The 25,100-nt window shown below is 45.1% G+C and overlaps 1 protein-coding gene across 1 annotated transcript in view; it reads right to left on the reverse strand.

Annotated features, from left to right (window-relative positions):
* LOC137380344 (voltage-dependent L-type calcium channel subunit alpha-1D-like) overlaps positions 1-25,100 on the reverse strand; it is a 487,921-nt gene that overhangs the window by 231,824 nt on the left and 230,997 nt on the right. Inside the window, exon 28 of the mRNA XM_068052272.1 lies at positions 24,358-24,468. Coding sequence (XP_067908373.1) covers positions 24,358-24,468 — 111 coding nt within the window. The remainder of the gene's footprint in view (positions 1-24,357; positions 24,469-25,100) is intronic.

A 25,100-nucleotide genomic window follows, 5' to 3' on the forward strand; every position in this document is an offset into this window, starting at 1 on the left:
CAGCCAATAGGCACTTCATTGCATCACTGAAGTAACAGATAAAGAGAGACTTGCATTTACTTAGAAACTTATCACATCTTTCAGAGCACTTCACATGTAATGAATTACTTTAAACCGCAATGTACTGTTGTTATACAGGCAAATACAGAAGCTATCTTTAAATAACAAGATCTCACGAACAATGAGATGAAAGACCTTGTAATTTATTTTTGGTGGTGATGGTTGAGAAGAGAATATTGTGATAGGACACTTGGAGATATCACCCTTCTTCAAGTTGTGCCATGGGACCTTTTATGTCCACTGACGCACTAGAAAATACAGGCGGGTATAAACTTGATATCTCATCAAAAGGATGGCATTGTCAACAATACAGTAGTCCCTCAGTATTGAAAGGAATATTATATTGTTGGTGTGTTGTCAGTCTATATCATGCACTCACAATAAATTGCTCAGTGTTGGTTGCACTCTCATCTCTGAGAAAAAAGGTTGTGAGTTCAAGACCCACTGAAGAATGAATGCACAGTTACATTTTGGGGGTTTTATTCCAGATTTTTTGGGCTTAAGGTCTCTGTCTACTCCTGTAGACAAGCCCTCATTCCCTGTGAACCAGAATGCACCTCTATCTGCCTAATGTCTATGTAAATTATCATGAGATCAGAGATTAGACTGAAAATTCCTGGCACTGTGTTCTGGTTTATATGCCCTTGCATAATCTGCCTTACCTCCAGCAGGCAGTAGAATCAACATATCACTAGACTGAAGCTTAGGTTATAAATTGCCAGGTGACATTATTAAACAAAAGATGGATAAATGAACAGAAGCAGTGAAACAAGACGGATTTACAGCAGCTACAGAGTTAAATATCCTTCCTTGAAAGATCAAAAATAACAGTCTATCGTTTCTATATACTAAATTTGAATATGAACTGATCAAGACACAAAGGCCCAAAGTATTAAGCTCTGGCCTATGTATCTCTCAGACTGACTACTCAATTGGAAGACAGGTTGAGAAATAATTTTCAAAATTTGACTAGGTCAAAAGAAATTTAAAAACCTTCCAGAAGAACTACCAATTCAATGTATAAACACAAAATGCTTGTATTTGAGTTGAATGGACACAATAGCATAGAGATTCATTGATGCTGTGCATGTTTTATAGGCATAAAACAGGCTCATAAGCATCCAATATGGTGAGTGGTAAACAAGCACACATACTGCATCAGTAAAGGCAGAGGCAACTAGAGCTTAAGCCTGAAATAAATAGGGGACCTAACGCCTACTTGAGGCACTCTTCACGAAACTGGGCTGTCCTGAACGCAGTAGGACCATGTCTACATGCAGTCTAACCAACGGCTACTGGTGGCCCTATCAAAAAGTTACATTTTCAAAAAAATTTACCTGAAGAATGTTCCTTCCTGTTCCAAAGCAGCCCCGAAGACAGTTACTGATTCCCAATCAGCCCCTTCCCAATCACAAACCCTCTATGAGTTAATCTGTTTTTTAACACCATGGGTACCCTTGACAGAAAAAGGTCAATAACATGATATATAATAGACAAAAATGTTTCACTTTTGTCATACACGCATAATCTAGGCTGACACTTCAGTACAGTACTGAGGAACTGTTGCACTGTTGAAATGCCATTAAACAGAGGCCCTGTACAGAAGATATTAAAGATCTGATTACACTATTTGAAGAAGGGCAGTGAGGTGGTCTGGTATACTGACCCCAACATTTTCCTGCGTATCAACATCACCAAAAAAACAAATTTACTGGTCTTTCATCTCCCTGTTGTTTGTAGGACTTTGCTGTGTGAAAAATGGCAGTTGTAGGGTGGACTTTCCCCCAGAATGGTACTTGGGCAGCTGGCTGGCTACCTAGTAGTTCTGTCAAGAGGGTCGATCAATTTTTGAGGACCGGGCATCATATGCATTGGGCTCCAGCCCAAAACCGGGCTTCACAGGGCAGCCACTGGCCCCAGTCTGCCATAATATTGGGTGGCCCAGCCAATCTTTGGACAGGAGAAAGGTAGGTCATTTGCAGGCATAAGAGGGTGGACACCTGAGCAGCAGCAGGCCAGACTGAACTTCTAGGGCCAGGTGTACCACTCCTGCTCAATCCAGCCCCACAAAATTGGAAAGATATTTATCATTTGGGTCTTGTTCAGCGAACCATTACCTGATGCTGGTTGGAGCTTACACAGTGCACACTCTGGCCAGATCAAGTCAAAAATAGCAGTCTTAGGACCCCAACTTCCATTTTAATTGGATATGCAGCCTGATTGCTCCAGCCAGCAGTAGGCCCTGCTGCATATTTCCATGGCACAACTGTGGTGGTAATGGGACAATAGATCATCAGCTCCCATTTTCAGGGCATAATAAACTTATTTTTGCCAGGTAGAAATAGTGAAAATTCAGCTCTGTGTTTGCTATGAAATAACAGCGATGCACTTCAAAAATTAATTTGTTGCATGTGAAGCGTTTTGGAATATCCTGATGTATGCGAAAAAGCACTATATACATGCTAGTTCTTTTTTTCTTACATTCTTCACCATGTTTTAAGAAACATCAAATTCAACAACAGCATGCAGCACCAGCAGACCCAAATTTACCAGTGACGTGCCATTTCCTGAGGCATTGGGCTGAATTTTAATGTGCAAGAGTGCATGGGTTTGGGAGTGGGTGGGGGTGGTGGTAGTGGTAAAACCAGGGAAATAGACAGCAGGTCGGGAAGCCCGTGGAAGATACAAGAAATCTCCCAGAATTAGAGATCTAAGGGATTAGGGAGAATGAGGAATTGAAGGAAATTAGTATTAGTAAGAAAGTTGTATTGGAAAAATTAATGGGGCTGAAGGTTGATAAGACCCCAGGACCTGATATTCTACACCCCAGAATGTTGAAAGAGGCAGCCATGGAGTTAGTGGATGCATTGGTGATCATCTTCCAAAATTCTATAGATTCTGGAACGGTTCCTACAGATTGGAAGGTAGCAAATGTCACCCCACAATTTCAGAAGGGAAGGAGAGAGAAAACAGGGAATTACAGACCTGTTAGCCTTACATCAGTAGTAGGGAAAATGTTAGAATCTATTCTAAAGGATGTGATAAATGGACACTTGGACAATAATGCTCTGATTGAGCATAGTCAACATGGATTTATGAATGGGAGATCATGTTTGACAAACCTGTTGGAGGTTTTTGAGGATGTTGATAAAGGGAAATCGGTGGACGTAATATACCTGGATTTTGAGAAGGCTTTTGATAAAGTCCCGCACAGGAGGTTGGTTAGCAAAATTAAAGCACACGGGATAGGAGGTAATATACTGGCATGGATTAAGGATTGGTTAACAGGCAGAAAACAGAGAGTAGGAATAAGCGTGTCATTCCCGCCTTGGCAGGCTGTGACTAGTGGGGTACCACAAGGAACAGTGCTTGGGCCCCAACTGTTCACAATATATATCAATGATTTGGATGTGGGGACCAAATGTAATATTTCCAAGTTCGGGGATGATATAAAACTCGGTGGGAAGATGCAAAGCAGCTTCAAGAAGATTTGGACAGACTTAGTGAGTGGGCAAGAATATGGTAGATGGAATATATTGTGGAAAAATGTGAGGTTATCCATTTTGGTAGGAGGAACAGATGTACAGAGGGACCTAGGTATCCTCGTCAATAAGTCACTGAAAGCTAACATGCAGGTGCAGCAAGCAATTAAGAAGGCCAATGGTATGTTAGCCTTTATCGTGAGAGGATTTGAGTACAGGAGTAGCAAGTCTTGCTTCAATTGTATAGAACATTGGTTAGACTGAACCTGCAGTACTGTGTGAAATTTTGGTCCCCTTACCTTAGGAAGGAAATTATTGCCATAGAGGGAGTGCAACGAAGGTTCACCAGACTTGTTCCTGGGATGGCAAGACTGTCCTATGAAGAGAGATTGGGGAAACTGGGCCTGTATTCTCTAGAGTTTCGAAGAATGAGAGGTGATCTCGTTGAAAACTACAAAATACTTAAAGGGATAGATAGAGTAGATGCAGCTAAGATGTTTCCCCTGGTCGGGGAGTCTGGAACCAGTGGACACAATTTCAAAATAAGGGGGAAGCCACTTAGGACTGAGATGAGGAGAAATTTCTTTACTCAGAGGGTTGTGAATCTTTGGAATTCTTCATCCCAGAGGGCTGTGGAAGGTCAGTCATTGAGTCTGTTTAAAGCAGAGATTAACAGATTTCTAAATACCAATGACATAAAGGGATATAGGGATAGTGTGGGAAAAAGGCATTGAAGTGGCTGATCAGCCATGATCGTATTGAATGGCGGAGCAGGATCGATGGGCTGAATGGCCTACTCTTGCTCCTATGTTCCTAAACTGGCTCCAACGGCGTTTAACTGTAGAGTGTTGGGCTGCATGTTAGCAACCCCTTTGGGAGAGGAGAGTTGTCAATTTCAATATGTTAATTGGTCAATTCTAGTGATATCAGTGTGGCTTTTGCAACTCAACTATGTGCCCATGGGTTTCCTAGGCTTCATGGAACTCAGCAGTGAAAGTAAAGTGAGGACAAAGCAGCAATTGAGGGGCTGAAGTCATGACAGGGAAATATGCCAAAAAGTACTGAAACCTCACAGCTGCTTTCTCATTTGCTTGCATGAAAGGTTTTGTTCACAGTACTTGTGTTGAGAGGTAACTTTGACAACTTTGGACATTTATAGATCTGCTTTGCACTTTGGAGCTCTGATCCATCATTTCAGCATGGGTGTTGCTTATACTGTGCTACTTTGGACCTCAGGTGAGGGCCAAGATGGTCAGCAGCAGCACTGACAGGCGGAACACCAGCAGGAGCACAAACAGAAGAAGCAGCAAAATCCTGCTCCTCACTGACCTATGGCTCCACAGGAGGAGATTAGCAGAGAAGTGCAGCTTGCAGGATGCCATACCCGGCACACAGGGTCTACACGCAGAGGGTAAGCTTCCTCGACATATCAGAACATCAGTCTCTGAGGCTCAGAGTCTCACATCTGGTGGTGGCAGACATTTGCAGCCCACTTAAACAAGACAAGCTGCTAAGTGGACATGGTGGCTACACTTTACCAATGGCTATCAAAACCACCACCGCCCTCAACTTCTTTGCCTCTGGATCCTTCCAGAGCACTGCTGGAAACATTTACAGGATCTGTCAGACGGAAACTCACAAATGCATAAGACAGGTTTGTTTGCTGGGGCCGATAATTAGATCAACATTGCCTGTGATGATGTCAGTCAGGATGAAGGGGCGCTTGGGTTTGCAGCTCTGGCTGGCTTTCCACAGGCACAGGGCGCATGTGGCAATTAAGGCGCCCCCACATCACACAGGAGTATTCATCAACCACAAGGGTTTCCAGTCCATCAATGTGCAGCCGGTGTGCAACCACAAAAATACGAACACACGTACGAACATACGAATTAGGAGCAGAAGTAGGACACTCAACCCCTCAAGCCGGCTCCGCCATTCACTAAGTTCACGGCTGAACTGATTACCTCACATTTCCACCTACTCCCGATAACCTTCCAGCAGCAGTTCACATTGTTGCACAAGGTGTGCTCATTATTGCAAGATTCTCTCCTGTCAGCTATGCCCTACCACAAAAGAAGAGTATTCCACTCCCTCAATGTCCAGCTGGGATATGACCATGTGCAGAGAATCATGTCGGTCAATGCTGCGTATCCTTGCAGCAGATATGTAGGGCTAAAATTTTGTGAGCCCAAATGCAAGGTTGACCGGTGGCCCACCATGATCACGGGGTGGCTGGCCATTTTGCATACTGGAGGCAATGGCCCCACCCAAATCACGCAGCGGGGGCAGGAGGCAAGACGATCATCACGCGTCAGATGACCCTGGAGCAGGTGCTGACACCATAATTAAAGGCCTGCCAGCCTCGCTTTTACTCCTGCCTTTTGAGAATGACTACCTTCCACAGTGCCGCTTGCTGCCCCAGGGCCCTGAGGAACCTTACATCAGACTGATAGGCAAGGAAGCTGAAACAGAGTCTGCATTGACCATGGCAGAGGGAAGACACTGGGTGGCCCCACGTTTAGCGATGCTTCATTGGAGATTTTCCTCTCGGTTGCAAGGGAAAGGCAGGGGGTCCTCTTCCCCAGCGATGGCAAGAAGAGATTCCCCGCCTGACCAAGAAAGCCTGGATGGAGATTGCAGGGGAGGTCGGCTGTTGTGGGGTCACCCCCAAGGACATGGATCCAGCGCAGAAAGAGTGTAATTTGTTCTGCCAAGGTGAGAGCTCCATAAACTCCTTTTGAGGGTTTGCATGAGGCCACGCAGTAGGAAGCGGGACATGGGGAGGGACACATAACAAAAGCACTGGCAAAGGGGTTAAGCAACACCTCTTCCTGACAGATGCACATCTGCATCTCGGCAACAACCACCCTCTTTCATTGCTCACCCCCTGTAACTCCCTTCAGCGCTGACATGAGGATGAAGTATATGGGAAAGTAAGGGATGAGGGGCTGCCACTAGCAGAATTGTTATATTGATGAATCAGCGAAACATGACTATCTCCGTCTTTCCATTTGCAGGACAAGAGAGTACACAGCATGAGGGAGACATCACAGACTGGCAGAGGGATCCCCAACATTAGGCCTCTCTCCATGGTGGAGGAGCAGGCAGTTAAACTGGCGGTGACCCAGTGCAGCCGCTCCATAGCGGATAGTAAGACTGGAGTCTCCGTGTGAGAGAGTGAGGATTGACTTCCATCAACATACAGTTCAACCCTGCAGAACCACATCACGTACAGCTGGCGTGATGAGATCTGCTCACCCTAACCCACAAGTGCTTGTGTTCTCTCATGCTGGTCGGAGTCTGCAGGAGACTTCAGTGGAAGGGGAACATAATTCCACCTCTCAGGAGAATCTGCATTTGGAGGATGCACTGTCCCATGACTCGCCTGCACCTTCCACAAGCCCAGCTACTTTCACCTCGGTGTGTTTGCGTTCAGCTGCAGAATCTGAACAAGCTGGTGAGAGCACTGCACACATGCCCAAGCAGCTGGCTGAGGCTGAGACAGCCGAGGCCTCTGACAGTGGGTGGCCCATGCTGAGCCCCAGGATGATGACGAGCCTCTGGTGACGACAACACAGGGCATGCAGCAGTTGCAGAGAGGGGGAAGGCAACATCTGGCGGAGATGCCAGATGGCATTCTCAGCCTTGAGTAGATGATGGAGGGGTCCATCCTTGTCATGCATGCAGCCACGTTTGTGGCATGTGAGCGCATGGCATCCTCCATCGAGAGGCTGTTGACCCTCATGGAGAGCCAGATTCCACAGATACTTGCAGAGAAGCACACCATCACATTGGCCATGAGCTGAACACAGCAGTGGTAAGGCAAGAGAAGGACCAGGAGCCTGGAGACTTCTCCAGCTCCTCGTCCTTCTCCGGTGAGCAGGGAGGTTCCAGTGAGCCTTGAAAGGGAGGAGGACAGGCTGCCCTCCACATCTGGCGGCACCCCTCAGGGCACTCCAAGTGTGGACACCGGCTCCACAGCCCCTCCGCCAGTGAGCCCAGCTCCAGCAGTCGCGACACCTAAGGAGAGTCCTGCACCTGTGCAGGAAACTCTCAGGCAGCCGGGGCCCTCCAGGCCTCAGTCATCCGGAGGATGTCTGTTGAAGTCATCACAGGTCAAGGGCCAGCCTCATCAGCATCCTGCCTCCAGCCTAGCAGCTGTTGTAGGGATCATACTATGTCGCAGCACTCGCAAACATATTAAGAGAACCACCTAGCCACACTTCGGTACTCACGGGTATGGAACATATGCAATTTAATAAAATTTATTTTGTTACAATCATTAACGATCACTGTCTGAAGGCCTTTTTCCATTAGGCCTTAACTGTGAGCTGCTGACTTCCCCCTTCCTCCTTGGTGGAATGCCAATGTGCCCATGGTCCTCATTAACATTTGTTCTCCCATGGGCACTTACATGCATTGCAGCTGGTTGAAAGTCAGGGAACACAAACGGAAAGGAGGTGACAGACTACATGCGCTAAGGTGAGTCTTTATTGGAGTCTCTGTGAGTGGACATCAGGGTGGCTGGAAGAAGGTGATTATGAGGTTGCCTCTTGCCTCCTTGGCACGTCACCCAATCTGCCTGGCTTCCGGTGCAAGGTCTTCACCATCCAGTGCTGCTTGCTCCTCTCCCTCCTGTATGTTCTCCTCATCGGTGGAGGGTTGTTGCTCAGGCATCTCATCTTCATGTTAGGCCTCCCCCCTCTGCAGGGCTAGATTGTGCAGAGCACAGCAGACCACCAAAATACACAAGACCCTCGCTGAGACTGCAGCGCTCCACCAGATCAATCGAGGCAGCGGAATCTCATCTTCAGCAGCCCAATGGTCTGCTCAATGGTCACTCAGGTGGATCTGTTCAATTGTTGTACCTCTCCTCCTCATTGCGAGGGTTCCTCACAGGCGTAAGAAGCCAAGCCTTCAATGAACAGCTGTTGTCCCCCGAGAATCTATCCCTGAAGGCAAATGGGGGGGCCGGAAAAGCACCTGGGAGTATCGAAGTATGTAGGCATCCTGGCTGCTTCATGGGAAATGGGTACAGACCTGCAGGAAACGCTTTTGGACGTCACAGACCAGTTGAACGTTGATTGAATGGAAGCCCATCCAGCTGATGAAAGCAGCTGTCTGTCTGTCGAAGCCTTGATGGCCACATGCGTACAATCTATCACACCTTCCACCCAGGGAAATCCAGCAATGACCCCGAACCTGATGACCCTCTCAGCCTGACTGTCAGGGTCAGTTCAGTAGAGCACATAGTCGCCGGACCTCCTGAACAGTGCATTGGTCAACTCCTCAATGCAGCGGTGGGCTGCTGCCTGGGAGACCCCACTCATGTGGATCACCGGAAAGAGCCAGATGCATAGAGTGCCATGGTGATCGTCAGGGCCACTGGCATAGGGTGACCCCCAAATCCCATAGGTCGCAACTCATCCTGCAGCAAGACGCATAAGTCGTTGACGGGTTCCCTGGAGAGTCACAGTCTTCATTGACAATGATGCTCAGACATTTGGAGGTAGCTGATTCGAGTCTGGTACACTCTCTGGCCCAGGTGGGCCCTTCTTGGCATGGGTGGCTGCTGCTGCTCTCATTGTGGAGCTTCACGGACAGGCGCAGCAGCCAGGTTGCCCTCCATCCATCGGAGGTGCTGCATCATGTCACAGGGGTCCAAAAAGACAGGATGTATGAGACCCATGCCAAATGACCTGTACGCCTACAGAACGCTGGCGATGCAGAAACAACCCTGCCTTGCGAACTGATCTTTTGAAAAATCTCTCGGCCGAGTCCCTGATGGCACTCAAAACCCAACCTTGCAGAAACCTGACCCTCTCTTCCAGCTGTATGAACGACCAAACATCTCACACAACAGTTAGGTAACCCATTTCAGGCCCCCCAAACCTAAGCAAAACCCTTGCAAAGTCCCTGGTACCCATAACCCGCTTCTCAAGCCCCCGAGACCCTGATTCCATTTGCAGAACCTGAGACCCCAAGCCACCCTTGCAGAGCACATAGCAACACAGTCTGACAGTGGCCTGCTAACCCCCTTCTCACTTATGCAGCAATACCTATGTCTGCCTCCCCATCGAGGCACTGAAGCTGTTCACCTCGGTGCCGCCAGGTTTTAACGATTGTAAACCCGAAGGCACGTGTGTGCCGCCTGTGAGCCAACCATAAAATCGCAACTCATGAGGTGTGAATGCATTATAAACAACTTCTTAGCAATTTAAAATAGTTTCTAGTTGCAAAGAAGTGGCATTGCCGCCTTGGTGCTTTCCCACTGCTGACAAATCTGGAACTGATGTCACGATGCCAGAATCTCCAGGCAGACGGTTCCGATGCAATTCTCCGTTCCCCCACGTCATCATACCCGCTAAAGGCCTGCTACCCGACCCAAACCCGACGGGTCCCGACGACGTGTGTTGGGTTCGGGTTGAGTCGGGTCGGGTCGCACTTCCGGGTCCGGCATTTGGGCTCGGGTCGGACATGCTCTATCACAGGTAAGTGGCTCCAATGTTAATTTAATTTTTGGACCAGAAAGATGGTTTTGTTACAGTTATTTTAAGTTTGTGCAGTTCAACAACAAAGTGAAAAACGGAAGGTAAGTTAGCTGATGGTCGGGTCGGGTCGGGGAAAAATGGAAGGACCCGGGCCGGTCCAGGCTCATAGAACATAGAACATAGAACAGTACAGCACAGTACAGGCCCTTCGGCCCACGATGTTGTGCCGAACCTTTAACCTACTCTAAGATCAAACTAGCTACCTACCCTTCATTCTACTATCATCCATGTACCTATCCAAGAGTCGCTTAAATGCCCCTAATGTATCTGCTTCTACTACCACCGCTGGCAGCGCATTCCACGCACCCACCACTCTCTGTGTAAAGAACCTACCTCTGACATCTCCCCGAAACCTTCCTCCAATCACCTTAAAATTATGCCCCCTGGTGATAGCCCTTTCCACCCTGGGAAAAAGTCTCTGACTATCCACTCTATACCTCTCATCATCTTGTACACCTCTATCAAGTCACCACTCATCCTTCTTCGCTCCAATGAGAAAAGCCCTAGCTCCCTCAATTTTTCTTCGTAGGATATGCCCTCCAGTCCAGGCAGCATTCTGGTAAATCTCCTCTGCACCCTCTCTAAAGCTTCCACATCCTTCCTATAATGAGGCGACCAGAACTGAACACAATATTCTAAGTGTGGTCTAACCAGGGCCTTATAGAGCTGCAGCATAACCTCGCGGCTCTTAAACTCAATCCCCCGTTAATGAAAGCCAACACACCATACGCCTTCTTAACAACCCTATCAACTTGGGTGGCAACTTTGAGCGATCTATGGACATGGACCCCAAGATCCCTCTGTTCCTCCACACTACCAAGAATCCTGTCTTTAAGCCTGTATTCCGCATTTAAATTCGACTTTCCAAAATGAATCACTTCACACTTTTCCAGGTTGAACTCCATCTGCCACTTCTCAGCCCAGCTCTGCATCCTGTCAATGTCCCGTTGCAACCTACAACAGCCTTCCACACTATCCACAACTCCAGCAACCTTCGTGTCATCGGCAAACCTGCTAACCCAGCCTTCCACTTCCTCATCCAAGTCATTTATAAAAATCACAAAGAGCAGAGGTCCCAGAACAGATCCTTGTGGAACACCACTAGGCACTGAGCTCCACGCTTTATACTTTCCATCTACTACCACCCTCTGACTTCTATGGGTCAGCCAATTTTGTATCCAGATAGCCAACTTTCCCTGAATCCCATGCCTCCTTACTTTCTGAATGAGCCTACCATGGGGAACCTTATCAAACGCATTGCTAAAATCCATATACACCACATCCACTGCTCTTCCTTCATCAATGTGTTTTGTCACATCTTCAAAGAATTCAATAAGGCTTGTGAGGCATGACCTGCCCCTCACAAAGCCATGCTGACTGTCTCTAATCAAACCATGCTTTTCCAAATAATCATAAATCCTGTCTCTCAGAATCCTCTCCAATAATTTGCCCACTACTGACGTAAGACTGACTGGTCTATAATTCCCAGGGTTATCCCTATTCCCTTTCTTGAACAAGGGAACAACATTTGCCACCCTCCAATCATCCGGTACTACTCCAGTGGACAGTGTAGACGCAAAGATCATCGCCAAAGGCGCAGCAATCTCTTCCCTCGCTTCCCGTAATATCCTTGGGTATATCCCGTCTGGCCCCGGGGACTTATCTGTCCTCATATCATTCAAAATTTCCAGCACATCCTCCCTCTTAACCTCAACCTGTTCGAGCATATCAGCCTGTTCCACGCTGTCCTCACAAATGACCAGGTCCCTCTCACTAGTGAACACTGAAGCAAAGTATTCATTAAGGACCTCCCCTACCTCCTCCGACTCCAGGCACAAGTTCCATCCACTATCCCTGATCGGCCCTACCCTCACTCTGGCCATCCTCTTGTTCCTCACATAAGTGTAGAACGCCTTGGGATTTTCCTTAATCCTACCCGCCAAGACTTTTTCATGTCCCCTTCTAGCTCTCCTAAGTCCATTCTTCAGTTCCTTCCTGGCTACCTTGTAACCCTCTAGAGCCCTGTCTGATCCTTGCTTCCTCAACCTTAAGTAAGCTTCCTTCTTCCTCTTGACTAGCTGTTCCACATCTCTTGTCATCCAAGGTTCCTTCACCCTACCATCCCTTCCCTGCCTCATCGGGACAAACCTATCCAGCAGTCGCAGCAAGTGCTCCCTAACCAACCTCCACATTTCTGTCGTGCATTTCCCTGAGAACATCTGTTCCCAATTTATGCTCCCCAGTTCCTGCCTAATAGCATTGTAATTCCCCCTCCCCCAATTAAATATTTTCCCATCCCGTCTGCTCCTGTCCCTCTCCAGGACTATAGTAAAGGTCAGGGAGTTGTGATCACTATCACCGAAATGCTCTCCCACCGAGAGATCTGCCACCTGGCCTGGTCCGTTGCCAAGCACCAAGTCCAACATAGTCTCCCCTCTAGTCGGCCTATCTACATATTGAGTCAGGAAACCTTCCTGGACACACCTGACAAAAACTGCTCCATCCAAACTATTTGCACTAAGGAGGTTCCAATCAATATTAGGGAAGTTGAAGTCACCCATGACAACAACCCTGTTACTTCTGCACCTTTCCAAAATCTGCCTCCCAATCTGTTCCTCCATGTCTCTGTTGCTATTGGGGGGTCTATAGAAAACTCCCAACAAAGTGACTGCTCCTTTCCTGTTTCTGACTTCCATCCATAATGACTCAGTAGACAAACCCTCCTCGATGACCTCCCTTTCTGCAGCTGTGATACTATCCCTGATTAACAATGCCACTCCCCCACCTCTTTTACCTCCCATTCCTATTCCTTTTGAAACATCTAAACCCCGGAACATCCAACATCCATTCCTGCCCCTGTGATATCCAAGTCTTCGTAATGGCCACAACATCGTAGCTCCAAGTACTGATCCATGCTCTAAGTTCATCACCCTTATTCCTGACACTTCTTGCGTTAAAACAGACACACTTCAACCCATCATACTGGCTGCAACTTTGCCCTGTCAACTGTCTAACCTTCCTCACAGACGCTCTGCACTCTGTATCTGCCTGTTCAACAGCTACCCCATCCATTGATCCGTGGCTCCGGTTCCCATCCCCCTGCCAAACTACATCGGGTCGGATGTGGTTCTGTCGGGCTCGGGTCGTTTTTTTTTTTGCAGACCCGAGCAGGCCTTTAATACCCACATTAAACAGCCACATTAAATTCTGTCCATAGTGTGCATTTTTCAACAGTCCATTGTGCCATCTGCATGAGCCACCACGGCAAACTAGTAGGTGGCTACTGGGCGACAAAGACCACACATGGCCAATGATTCCGATGCGTGACCCACATACACGAGTGCAGCATGTATACAATGAATGCCATGCTGTCACACAAAATGTGAAAGAGTAGACAATTGCAGTGCTGAAACAATGCTTCCGAAGCCTGGATCACTGTGGAGGAGCCCTCAGCAGAGAGGGTGTTAAGATTCGACTTGGTCTATTACACTCTGCACAACCTCACCATCATGAGGAGACAGCCCTTGCCACCAACTTTACAGTGAATAGGTCAGGAGCAGGTGCATGAAGGATTTGGAGGAGAAGGAGCAGCAGACGAAGAGAAGGAGGAAGAGGAGAAAAGGCAACCTCGACAGGCCCTTTCTGGCCAGGCTGTCCATGAAGAATTCACTCGAGTGTAACTCTCAGTAACCACAACCCAAATTCCCATTACCCATTCACAAAAATTGTCCCACAACTTACATTTCCTCTGTCACTGACCATCCCAGTGTCCTCTTGGCCACAATGCGAAAATAAAATTTTTGGGCGGCACAGCGGCGTAGTGGTTAGCACCGCAGCCTCACAGCTCCAGCGACCCGGGTTCAGTTCTGGGTACTGCCTGTGCGGAGTTTGCAAGTTCTCCCTGTGTCTGCGTGGGTTTCCGCCGGGTGCTCCGGTTTCCTCCCACCTCCAAAGACTTGCAGGTTGATAGGTAAATTGGCCATTGTAAATTGCCCCTAGTGTAGGTAGGTGGTAGGAGAATGGTGGAGATGTGGTAGAGAATATGGGGTTAATGTAGGATTAGCATAAATGGGTGGTTGTCGGCACAGACTCGGTGGGCCGAAGGGCCTGTTTCAGTGCTGTATCTCTAAATAAAATAAAATAAAAATAAAAGAATGAATTAAAAAAACAAACATTCCAAACCAAATTTCTAAATCAAATGATTCCATATGGCATACAAAAGTCAACTAATCACCCCTATGCATTTCCTTAGTGCATGTCTTCCATGTGCTTTGCTTGTCCGAGTGCTCCTACACAGTGCTATCCCAGTGGCTGCAGCATGACTGGTGGAAGGCTGCTGACTTTCAGTGGAGAAGACTTCAGATGGCCTAGAAGGCCCAGTTGCACACTGCACCATCTGAGCATGGGTGGGCAGTAGTCTGGGCTGACTAGCTGACAGGCAACAGCAAGGGAACAGGTAGAGTGGCAGGAATGGGAGGATGATTGCTATTAACCTGAGAGAGGACAGCAGGTTCGTGCTCCATGGAGGCACAGCCACTCCTCCAGGGCAGTACCTCAGCAATCCTAGTAATCTGTTGGAGGATAAATTGCTGGGCTGCTGTGACACCCTGCAAGCAATGATGGTAGGAGTGTGAGCTTGTATGGCAGCAAGGGAACCTTGCAGGACCTCAGTCTGAGCTTCCACTGCAGCACTCAGATTTCTGGTGGAATCTGCTTGTGCTGCAGCGGAAGCTGAGACGCGACCATCATGCACTACATTATGGTTGGGTCCACAAGTGTGTTGATGGAGTTGGCCATCATTTCCATGCTTAAAAGGATGGGCTCCAAGCGCTGTGCCAAATTGTGCCAGATTACTCCATGCTCCTTGACATTGACCGTAGGCTTTCTGGTAGGCTTCCCAATGCACCAAACATTACTCTGTATATACCCATGAGCCTTCTTTTGTACATTGCCCATCGAAGTGCTCATCTGAGTCTTCTGTAGCAGATCTTGTGTGTGATCTCACCCTCCAGTGAGCTGGCACCTATGCTATCCTTTCCTCTGGCCTGACTCCAGGCCACTCATGCCTGGTGTCACACCAGGTGCAGATACTGTTTCTAAGCTATCCTCTAAATTACACACAGTGCCAGTATCTGAGCTTGTGGGTGCGAGTGTGAAATTGAGTGTTGGAGCTGTATTTTCATTATCACTGTCTCCCTGCTGTTCCTGCACTGCCGGGCCAAGTGTACTTATTGGGCATCTGAAAGAAGAAAGGCACAGGGGTAAGGAAGGTGGGGAGAAATTAAGAGTTGTATGCTTATACCATCTGTGGCTTGTAAATCAGAAGAGAGCGTAGGATGGTGGGTGGGTGGGGGAGAGGAGGGATGTGGGATGGAGGATTAGGGGTGAGGATATCATCACCTTCAATGGTTTCAGCGCCTCCACTTCCACAGTGTCAGCAATGGGCATCTCAATAATGGCCAGTACTATCATCTTCACAAGGGTCAGGATATTCTGGCGCACCTGTCCTCCGGTGAGCTCCTGCTGCCCCCAGTTGTGCAACACCTGGTCTTGCAAGAGAGTGAAAAGTGTGTCAATGAGTGTCGTGCTCTCTGTCCGGCTGGTGTGGCTTTCATGGTTGAATAGCTGGCAGTGTGTGCAAGTTGTGAGATATTGGTGTGAGGCTTGCAGCAGTGCTAAATCTGTGAGGTGTGGTGTAGCATAGGAATGTCAGGTATGAATTCTGACTGACAGAGATTGTTGGTAGATGAGTGATGGAGCTGTGATGAATTGAGCACGGTCTGAGGCTCATGGTGCCGTTAGTTGGATATGGCATTTGAAGAGGCATTCAATGCCTCTCATCACTTGTGAGATCTTTGAACTACTTGTTGCACTGCATCCAGGTCCTCGGGGCTTGACTCCTAGCATTAACGTCCACAGATATCTAGCCTCACTGCCTTCTGAGCGTGTGTCTGGAGGGCTTCCTGGCCCCCTGCAGATACAGGATATCGCTCCTCCTTTGCACCTCTTCCACCAAGGTCTCCACTGCAGTATCCAAAAACCTTAGAGCCTGCTCTCTCTCATTCTTCTGTCTCTCTCAGATCAGAATCAGTTGTGGAATGACATCCAGCACTTTCTCCAGGCACAATGCAACTCCAATTTAAAAGATGCTGGCTGTCTTTAAGTAGTGCAGGCTAACTTTAATTGGTGCTGGCTTCTCATCATGTTGGGCCCTCTGCTGTGGCGTGCAGCCAATGAACAGCACACTAAGCACTGGCAGCAAGCTGCAACTATTTTAATCAGAAGGCAGCACGAAGTTGGCATACTGCCTGCATTACAATGAATGGGTGCAGGTTAATAACGCATCGCGTTGTCCATGCCTGTTTTTCAGGACATTCAAACTTATCCCCACAAAATCTAATCCAGGAAATGCAAAGCCAGAAATAGAAATTATACTTAAGTCATGTCCAGAAAGTGAAATAAACATAGAGAAAGGCAGATGGGATTAAGAGAGAGAGAGATAAAAGAAACAGTAGAAAAGTAAAAAAAAACAATCTTTTAAAAAAAAAAGTCGCCAAAACTCATGAACATCTGAAGGAATGAGACCTCACACTTGTACAATTACATTTTCCAGGCCAAGAGGTTGTTTAATTGTAATTATTACTTATGCTGTTAAAAAAAATCACTTACGCCTGAATGCACCAGCCCTACCTTATTCTGGCAACTTTCGCAGGATCTACCAGGCAAGTACTCCAACTTCAAGCCATTGCATTGATTTCAGTGCTGAGTCTATCAGCGAGGACTGTTACAGTGTACCCTGTGGAGGAGTGGGGTATCTCTGACAACTTCCTGATTGTGTCTGTGGATGCTAGAAGTTGCTGTTCAATTTATTCCATTTTAACAGTGAACATGAGAGCCTCACTATTATTCCTATTGGCAAAGTTTGGCCCACTGACTTCGGCTGCTGCCACAAACTCCTTTCCCTTGCTACTGATTCCATTCCCCCCAGCAACTGTTTCAGGCTGAACCAGATTGTTTGCAACCTGATCTGAGCTTCCGACCCCATATCCTCTCCATCAAAAAGACTGCCTACTTCTACCTCCATAACCTCGTCCTTCTCAGCCCCTGCCTCAGCCCATGTGCTGCTGAAAATCTCTATCATCCTTTTGTCGCTTCCAGACTTGACTATTCCAATACTCTTGTGGCTGACCTCCCATGTTCCACTCACCATAAACTTAAGCTCAGCTAAAACTCTGCTGCCCATATCCTAACTTGCACCAACTCTGATTCATCCATTACCCCTGTGCTGGATGACCTATACTGGTTGCCAGTCCATCAACGCTTCAAATTTAAAATTTTAAACCTGTGTTCAAGTTTCTCCATGAGCTCCTACTTCCCTAACTCCTCCAGCTCTACAACCCTCCGAGAATTCTACGTTCTTTCAACTCTGGCCTCTTACTCAACCACCACCGCACCCCCCCCCCCACCCCCCACTCCCTTTGACCTACCACCAGCAGCAGTGTCTTCAGCTGTCTTGGCCCTGAGCTTTGGAATTCACGCCCTAAACCTCTCTGCCTCTCCACTTCTTTCTCCTCCTTTTAGATCCTCCTTAAAACCCATCTCTTTGACCATATCTTCGTATAGTACTGTAGTGTAATTGCTAGTATGGGTCAGTAGTGTTGTGATTATGTTACTGTTATGTTAAACCTGAGTCCTGAACTAATAATGCAGAGAATGAGCGCTTATATCCCTCCATGGCTATTTGAGAGTCTGATGTTTTTTAAAAAATGAAATAAAGGTGGTATCAGTGAAAAAAAAAAATCACCTTGAAGCTGTCAAACCCGCTGGTTTAGTAATGTCCTTTCGGGAAGGAAACCTGCTGTCCTCACCTAATCTGGTCTGTATGTGACTCCAGTTCCACACCAATGTGGCTGACTTTTCTCTTCCTCTGAAATGGCCTAGCAAGACTAAAATGGGCAATAAATGCTAGCCACCAAAACACACATCCTGAGAATGAATTTAAAAAGAAGCTTTTAATTACCTCTCCTACTATTTTCTTTGGCTCGGTCTTAATTTTTGTCTGATTATGTCTTGGGACATTTTCCTATGTTAAAGCTGCAAGTCACTGTTATTGCTGCAAAATAATTGTTCATCATACCCATATAAGTGTACCTTAATTGACAATAATCATTACTTACCTTGGAAAATCAAAAAGCTTTTTCTATTTTTCGTTCCAAGTGCAGTGGTTTATGGAGACTAGAGTGATCTCATCAAACTGGTAGGAGGCATTCCCACATAATCCACAATAATTAAGTGAACTTTGTCAGTATATTGGAACTTTCTGTGCCTTCCTCCATTCAACAGGCACTCCAATTGATACATGTCCAAAGATGGATTGATACTCGAAGCAATATTTATAATGCTTACATGTCTACTAGGAGTAAATAAGTGACACAGCATCATTTTCTGATTGGCTGTTCAGTATTTTAGTTGTAACACATTCAAGCTCCAAGAATGTGTGGTCCTACGAATGTGTTAAGGAGAAAATTTAGTCTCATTTAATGCACAATTAATGCACCAAGAGCAAATTAAACACCCAAGAGTGGAAGGCCTTCCAAGTGCTGCAAGTGAGGTCAGGTGGGCTATAAGAAGTCCAGAACAGTATTACAAGTATGGTTCTCCTGCTGGTTCAGTTGGTAAATGCAAATGCATAGTGTGCTACTAAGCTAAGTGGATCTGGAAAGTTGCAGGGTTGATTCATGGACTGTGCTCAGTTGTGACAGCAATCAGGTTGCTACAATTGACCTTTAATGCCTCTGGGATTTGAAAGAGGAAAAGTTATCCTGGATTTGTATCCAGTGATCCCTCGTTGGAAAATGCTTCTGTGTGTATGTTAGGTGAAGATAACATTGGACATGACTATGCTGCCCCTTATTGTTTAGAAGCTTAATGATGCTCAAAGCTTAGGCTTACATTTTATCATGCAAACTTTGATAAGTCATTGCCTTCAGTCAAGGGTACAAACTGTAATCATTTTCAGTAATTAATAGTCAATCTGTGGAAATGTTTACATCACTTATTTAGACAAGTATGGCCACTTCAATCTGAATGGAATTAGGGGAAATCAACATGAAATGTATATGTGTGGAATTAAAAAAAAAATTAATATGCTATAATTTTACAAAGTGAAATTAACAGGTCAGTGGTGAATTTAGATCCAATGACAATAACTAGTACTTTTTATATTTATTATTGGATCGAAATAATAAGATTGTAAAACTGCATGAAGTGTTTAAAGAACTTATAGCAATGCCCAGCAACACAGCCTTTTTAAGTACGGCCAAGGGCCTTGAAATTAAAGATTTGAGATTGAGGAGGACTCCAATCATAATGGTGGAGTGGTTAAGAGCTTGTGAGAAGCTGCAGCAGGGAGGGAGACAAGTAGCATCTTTTGATGTTGGCATAGTTACCTCTGAGAACTCTTGTCCCTGTCACCAGTATAGATGACACTGTGAACAACAGCGCCATCCCTTTTGGAGAGAAGGGGAAAAGTCTCAGAAGTAACTAAACCAGAGCGCAACCCATCTTGAACACCAAGCTTGAAGGACTCATTCAAAGGCAGGTGAAAGGAATAGTCATGTTTAAATGTAATATAAAGGTGTGGCATATAGATATGATGGCAATAGTGCTCCAGGAAAAGTGTTTAATACTGACTTATACACTTATACACTTACATCATATACTTACATCATATACTTATGTGAAGTGCATACCATATGCAAAGCTTTTAATATACTATATAGAAATATATTCCTATATAGACGGTGATGTATAATATTAATTTATTAAAATCTTTTTTCAATGTACCTTTTAATTATTAACTAAAATAATTTAGATTGTTCCTTAAAAATAGCTGTTTAATTAATTCATGGAAGTAAATAATTGAAAAACAGCAATTTTTTTATGAAAGCTGCCAACAAATAATATCCAAGTAAAGCTAGCATATTTCATCTTCTAAAATATCTCTTGCAAAATAATGACTTATGCTGGTGGATGTAATGTGCAAATTCTTATTTTCACCACTTGAATACATGAAATGCATATTTTGCACATGAATACCGCAATTATATAACAAGAAATTCTAAAAATGACTCCACAATGTTTAGCTCCAAGGACGAAGTGGGAAATGGGGCACATTTAAGATTACGGGACCCTATATACACATTTTTACACATCATTTTATTTTTGAACTTGTGTGAGACAGGCATTATTCATAAACCCATTTGAATATTCTATATATTATTTTATAACAGATCTAGACATAGCCTGAACATACACAGAACAAACATCTGATTTTATAGTTTGCTCAAAAAGGAGTGAATTTTATGTAAAGAATCAGCAGAGGAAGTTCTATTCCAAGGCATGTGGCCACATGATGGATAAAATCTTTTGTTTAAAAGTGAATACTTGCTAGGACTTCCAGTTTGATTCGTGGTATATATTTTGGCCATTTTTTAAATTAAATTTGTGTACTACGAATGTATTTATGTTTTTCTTTCATTATAAAATGTAAAAACAACAATGCTCCTGATCAGAGAGTTTTGTTGTTATTTAATTGATAGAATGAGTGCTTATAATGCTGAGGTAAATAAAATATTGGCCTGGAATTTCCTGGTGCGGCACATTTGGCCAAAAATGCCATAACATTAGACGTTTGTGAGTCCTGAGTGGAGAAATTACCCAAAAATTTGATGGAGGACTCATTAGAATGCTCCACAGCAAGGATGGTGGTCATTCAGAAACGTGCAGCCAAAGGCCAATGCACAAATGGCTAAATAGCTAAGAAAATGTGGAAATCACCAGTTAGGATTGCCATGTTGTCTTAAATGAATTATCTCAGGGTTGATCCAAAGTTAAATGCTGAAGCAAAAGTAATTAAAGAGAGCTAGATAATGAAGGATCCACTATGAACACCAAAAGTGGAATCTTCTACACTTAGTCCCTGCTGGAACGGCGGGACCATTTGCAGGTTGGGAATGCAATTTAATAATTGGTGGGCTTAACCAGGGCTCTTTCCCAGAGCCACAGCATTAGCATCTCGCCTCCGGGTTCTCTGACCAATCAGGGCAGACGGACAGGATAGCATATATAATATAAAAACAAGAAATGCTGGAAATACTCAGCAGGTCTGGCAGCATCTGTGGAGAGAGAAGCACAGTTAATGTTTCAGGTTAGTGATCCTTCATCAGAATTGATGAAGGGTCACTGACCTGAAACGTTAACTCTGCTTCTCTCTCCACAGATGCTGCCAGACCTGCTGAGTATTTCCAGCATTTCTTGTTTTTATTTCAGATTTGTGGCATCTGCAGTATTTTGCTTTTATTTTAGGACAGGATAACATGTCCATTCTGTCAAAGTAAGAATTTCTAATTAAAGCAGCCACAGTATGGGTTACAAGGGCTCACCAGCACTTGGGTTTTTGAGGTTACAGCAACCACAGCAATGGAGAGGAGAGCTGGGAAGGCTGCTCCCTGGGTCTCTCACTCTTATTTGGAGGTTCTGCTGCAGGATCTAAGGTGCTGCATTGAGTTGAGCTCACCGAAGTATGGGAGGAAGAGGACAACCTCTGCAACCAAACAGGCATGGATGGAAGTAGCCGAGGAAGTCAGCAGCAGATGTGTGGTCCCTCCAACCTAGAGACAGTGCATCATGAGGATCTAGGACCTCAGGATGACATGACAGCTGAGTGACATAACACTTTCAGGTGCCAAGCCTTATACTCTGACTTCTCCAGCATTCTCCTGCACAGCACTCCTCAGGTCAACATCCATTGCAGCTCCACTCATTCCTCTCTCTGCAGACAGCTCACATCCCCATTTGAACAGCCAACACTCATACTAACCCTCAGGTTATTGCCCTCTTGCCCTCACAGTCACCCTCCACAAATGTTGTCCTTCCCTCCTCACCACACAAGCTTTTACGAACACTCAGAATTCTCTGCTTTCTCTCCTTGTAGAAGAGAGCTCACAACTTGAAAGGCAGTAACTGGGGTGGTGTGGGGGCTGTGTTGGGAAGGAGGTCTTATTCCAGGAGGCTGCAGATGTCAGCAGCAACCTGACGTGACAGCCTGAGCATCCTGAGGCACTGGTGCTCAGACATGTCGGGAGAGCTGATCCTCTGCTTATTGATTTAATGTTGGGGCTCTTGCCTCCTTCCAGCTGGATTTCGGTCTCCATCGCCTCTGCCCTTTCGAGGGGCATGTGACTGAGGAGAATGCAGCTGGTTTTGCTGCTGGTGTTGCTCCTTCAGCTGTTGGTGCTGTTGGCAGTGGTGTTGCTTCTGCTCTTGACCATCATTAGAGGTGCAAGGTGCAGCTGCATAAGCTGCACCTATGCCATGGTGAAGGCTGGCAGCAGAGAAATGCAGCTGAAGGTCAGTGCAGTGCTAGATAGAAGAAGTTGGCAATCACTCATCAAGCAGTGGCAGCACTCTCTGAGAGAAGAAGTGCTTTGAACATCAGCCTATCACCTGTCCATGGCTGGAGCTCTTCAGTTTCACTGATCAAAGGCTTCCCAGCCTGTCAGTTTCACTGAAGAAGTTCTTCCTGCTTTGTACTCACAAAAGTGACACTGGCAAATTGCTGGCAGGTTGGGAAACTGAGTCCAGGTTTATAGAAGCTCTTAATTGGGTTCCCACCTTATCCAAGAGCGTTCCTCGCTGGCCTTGGATCTCACCATGGGCAAACATGATGTCAATTTCAGGGAATTTAATTTCCCACACCCCTCCCCTTAGCTAGGAAAATTCGCTCCCAAGAGTCTGATCAGAAAGAGCGCTCAGGAAGCAGCCAGGAGATACCTGGCAACCTACTAGCGCCTATTTTCAAATGCTGTGTTCCCAGTTATTGTCAAAGATCTAGATATTGAAAAAGGGTCAAGTTCTGCTCCAGGTTGGCCAGTGTCTTCAATGACCTAGTGTTCGACTGGCACATCTGCACATATACATTCAATTTGTGCTTAATCTATTAAACCTAACTGCCATTAAGTTAGTTTAACACTTACTAAACCGATACCTTTACCAACTTGTTGAAGATCTCCAATGAAAGTTTTCATTTCTCTTCCTCCAATAAAAATCACATCACAGCCAAGTCACCAGCACGTTCTTATGCAGTCTAAGCGACAGTGGCGATCAAATCAGCGTCAATGCAGAAAATTTCGGCATCAGCATTGATTTTATCGGGTGGCTGAACATTGATAAAGGAATTCTCACTGTTTTGCTGGGTGTAACAGCCGAGTTGTGCAAAGAGACCCAGGAAATTTTGGCATGACACAAGTAATGGCTTGAGTCATGTATACCATCATTTCCTGTAATAGCTGCACCACAGTTATTACTACAGCACAAGTTCTCAGGATACTCCAAGCCAACATTGTACTTTAGAGAAAGAAATCTCATCATAAATTTAATATGCAAGTATAAGAAAAATAGGTGTATACTTAGCTAAATGTTTTCACTTCAGTGTTTTATTAGTATTTTCGTATTAAACATTGAAATTTGATTTCAAAATTTTTTGTTGTGGCAGACAGGGTTATTGGGTTATATTGGATTAAATCTCAAACTGGAAATCCTAACAATAAATCCTAGTTAAATAGTTAATATCCACAGTTTAGACTTGCATTCTAAGCCTAACCTCAGCATAAATAGCAGGAAAAATCAGATATCTGTGGCAAATCCAAATTTTTATTATTTTATTTTTTGCTATGAATATGGTGTGCTGCATGTCTAAAAAATCAAATCTGGATCATGCGTCTATGGACAAAACCAATGGAAAAAATTAGATGTGAAAACCAATTTATTACTCCTCCATATTTTGTATTTACATTTACCCAATGGGAAATTTTGTCATTTGTATTTGTTGCTGTTGTCACATATCAAATATATTAATAGGTTAGATAAACACAGTCAGGGGTTTAAGCATAACAGTTTTTAATTACAAATATAAAAATAAATACAAGATCTCTCAGAATGGCTGGTGACATAGTTGTTGAAAACAGTACTCTGATGTATCTATCAAACATACCGTAAATTGGGTTATTTTCAAGTGGGCTTTGTGTCTTGCAGATTTCACGTCTCCCCTTTAATTGTGAAAATGATGCCTATGTGCACATTTGCCATGTCAACATCTTACTAACACGCTCACACTAGCTCAACATTACACTGTATCTACTGATGTAGATCTCCTCTTTCTGTTACTTTTCACACAATTACATTTGAATATACAAAGTGCTTACCATTGGCTTGAAAGCTATGAGTTTCAAAACCATTTCAACAGTGAACACAGCAGTGAAGACCATGTTGAGGATATCCATTGTGTAGTTGAAAAATGGAGATTGTTCATAGTGCTAAAAACACAGACAACAATGCTTGACAAGATTACAAAATTACACATTATAGTTTTCTATTTATGATTTTGTGTTGTGGGCTACATTCTGGATTGTAAGACTTGTGCTGGCACAGGATTTGTGTGTGGTGTGTAATGGCTGCCTTCTTTCCCCTAAATCTTACGCATTCGATTTAGCCAACAGAGTGGGTTGCATTTTCAGGCTTCCTGCCTGGCCACCTAAAACAGGCGTGTGGACCCTTGCATATGTTAATTAGGGGCCTAACTTTAAGTTCACTATGTGAAACTGGGAGGAGTTGGACTTGCTCCAATCAGCTTTTTCTAGGTGTGGATGCAACAGCCACCAAAAAAGTAAATTTGAATTTTAAAAAGAATTCTATCCTAAAATATTCTGATCCAAGTACCAAAATTGGCACCACTGCAAACCTTTTCAAATCTGAAAATGATACTCCTACTCAATCTGATCCAGATTTTTTTTCATGACGAAGGATACACTATTGTTAAGTGACAAACTTAACAGGCTTATGAAATATATAGCTGTCTTATGTTGTCCAGTTGCCAGACTGTGGTTTATCTACACTGTTTCCAGTCTATGAACTAGTCCCAGGAGAACACTCTCTGGGCATCTGTTAA

This window comes from Heterodontus francisci, chromosome 19 (assembly GCF_036365525.1).
Source record: "Heterodontus francisci isolate sHetFra1 chromosome 19, sHetFra1.hap1, whole genome shotgun sequence".
NCBI lineage: Eukaryota > Metazoa > Chordata > Chondrichthyes > Heterodontiformes > Heterodontidae > Heterodontus > Heterodontus francisci.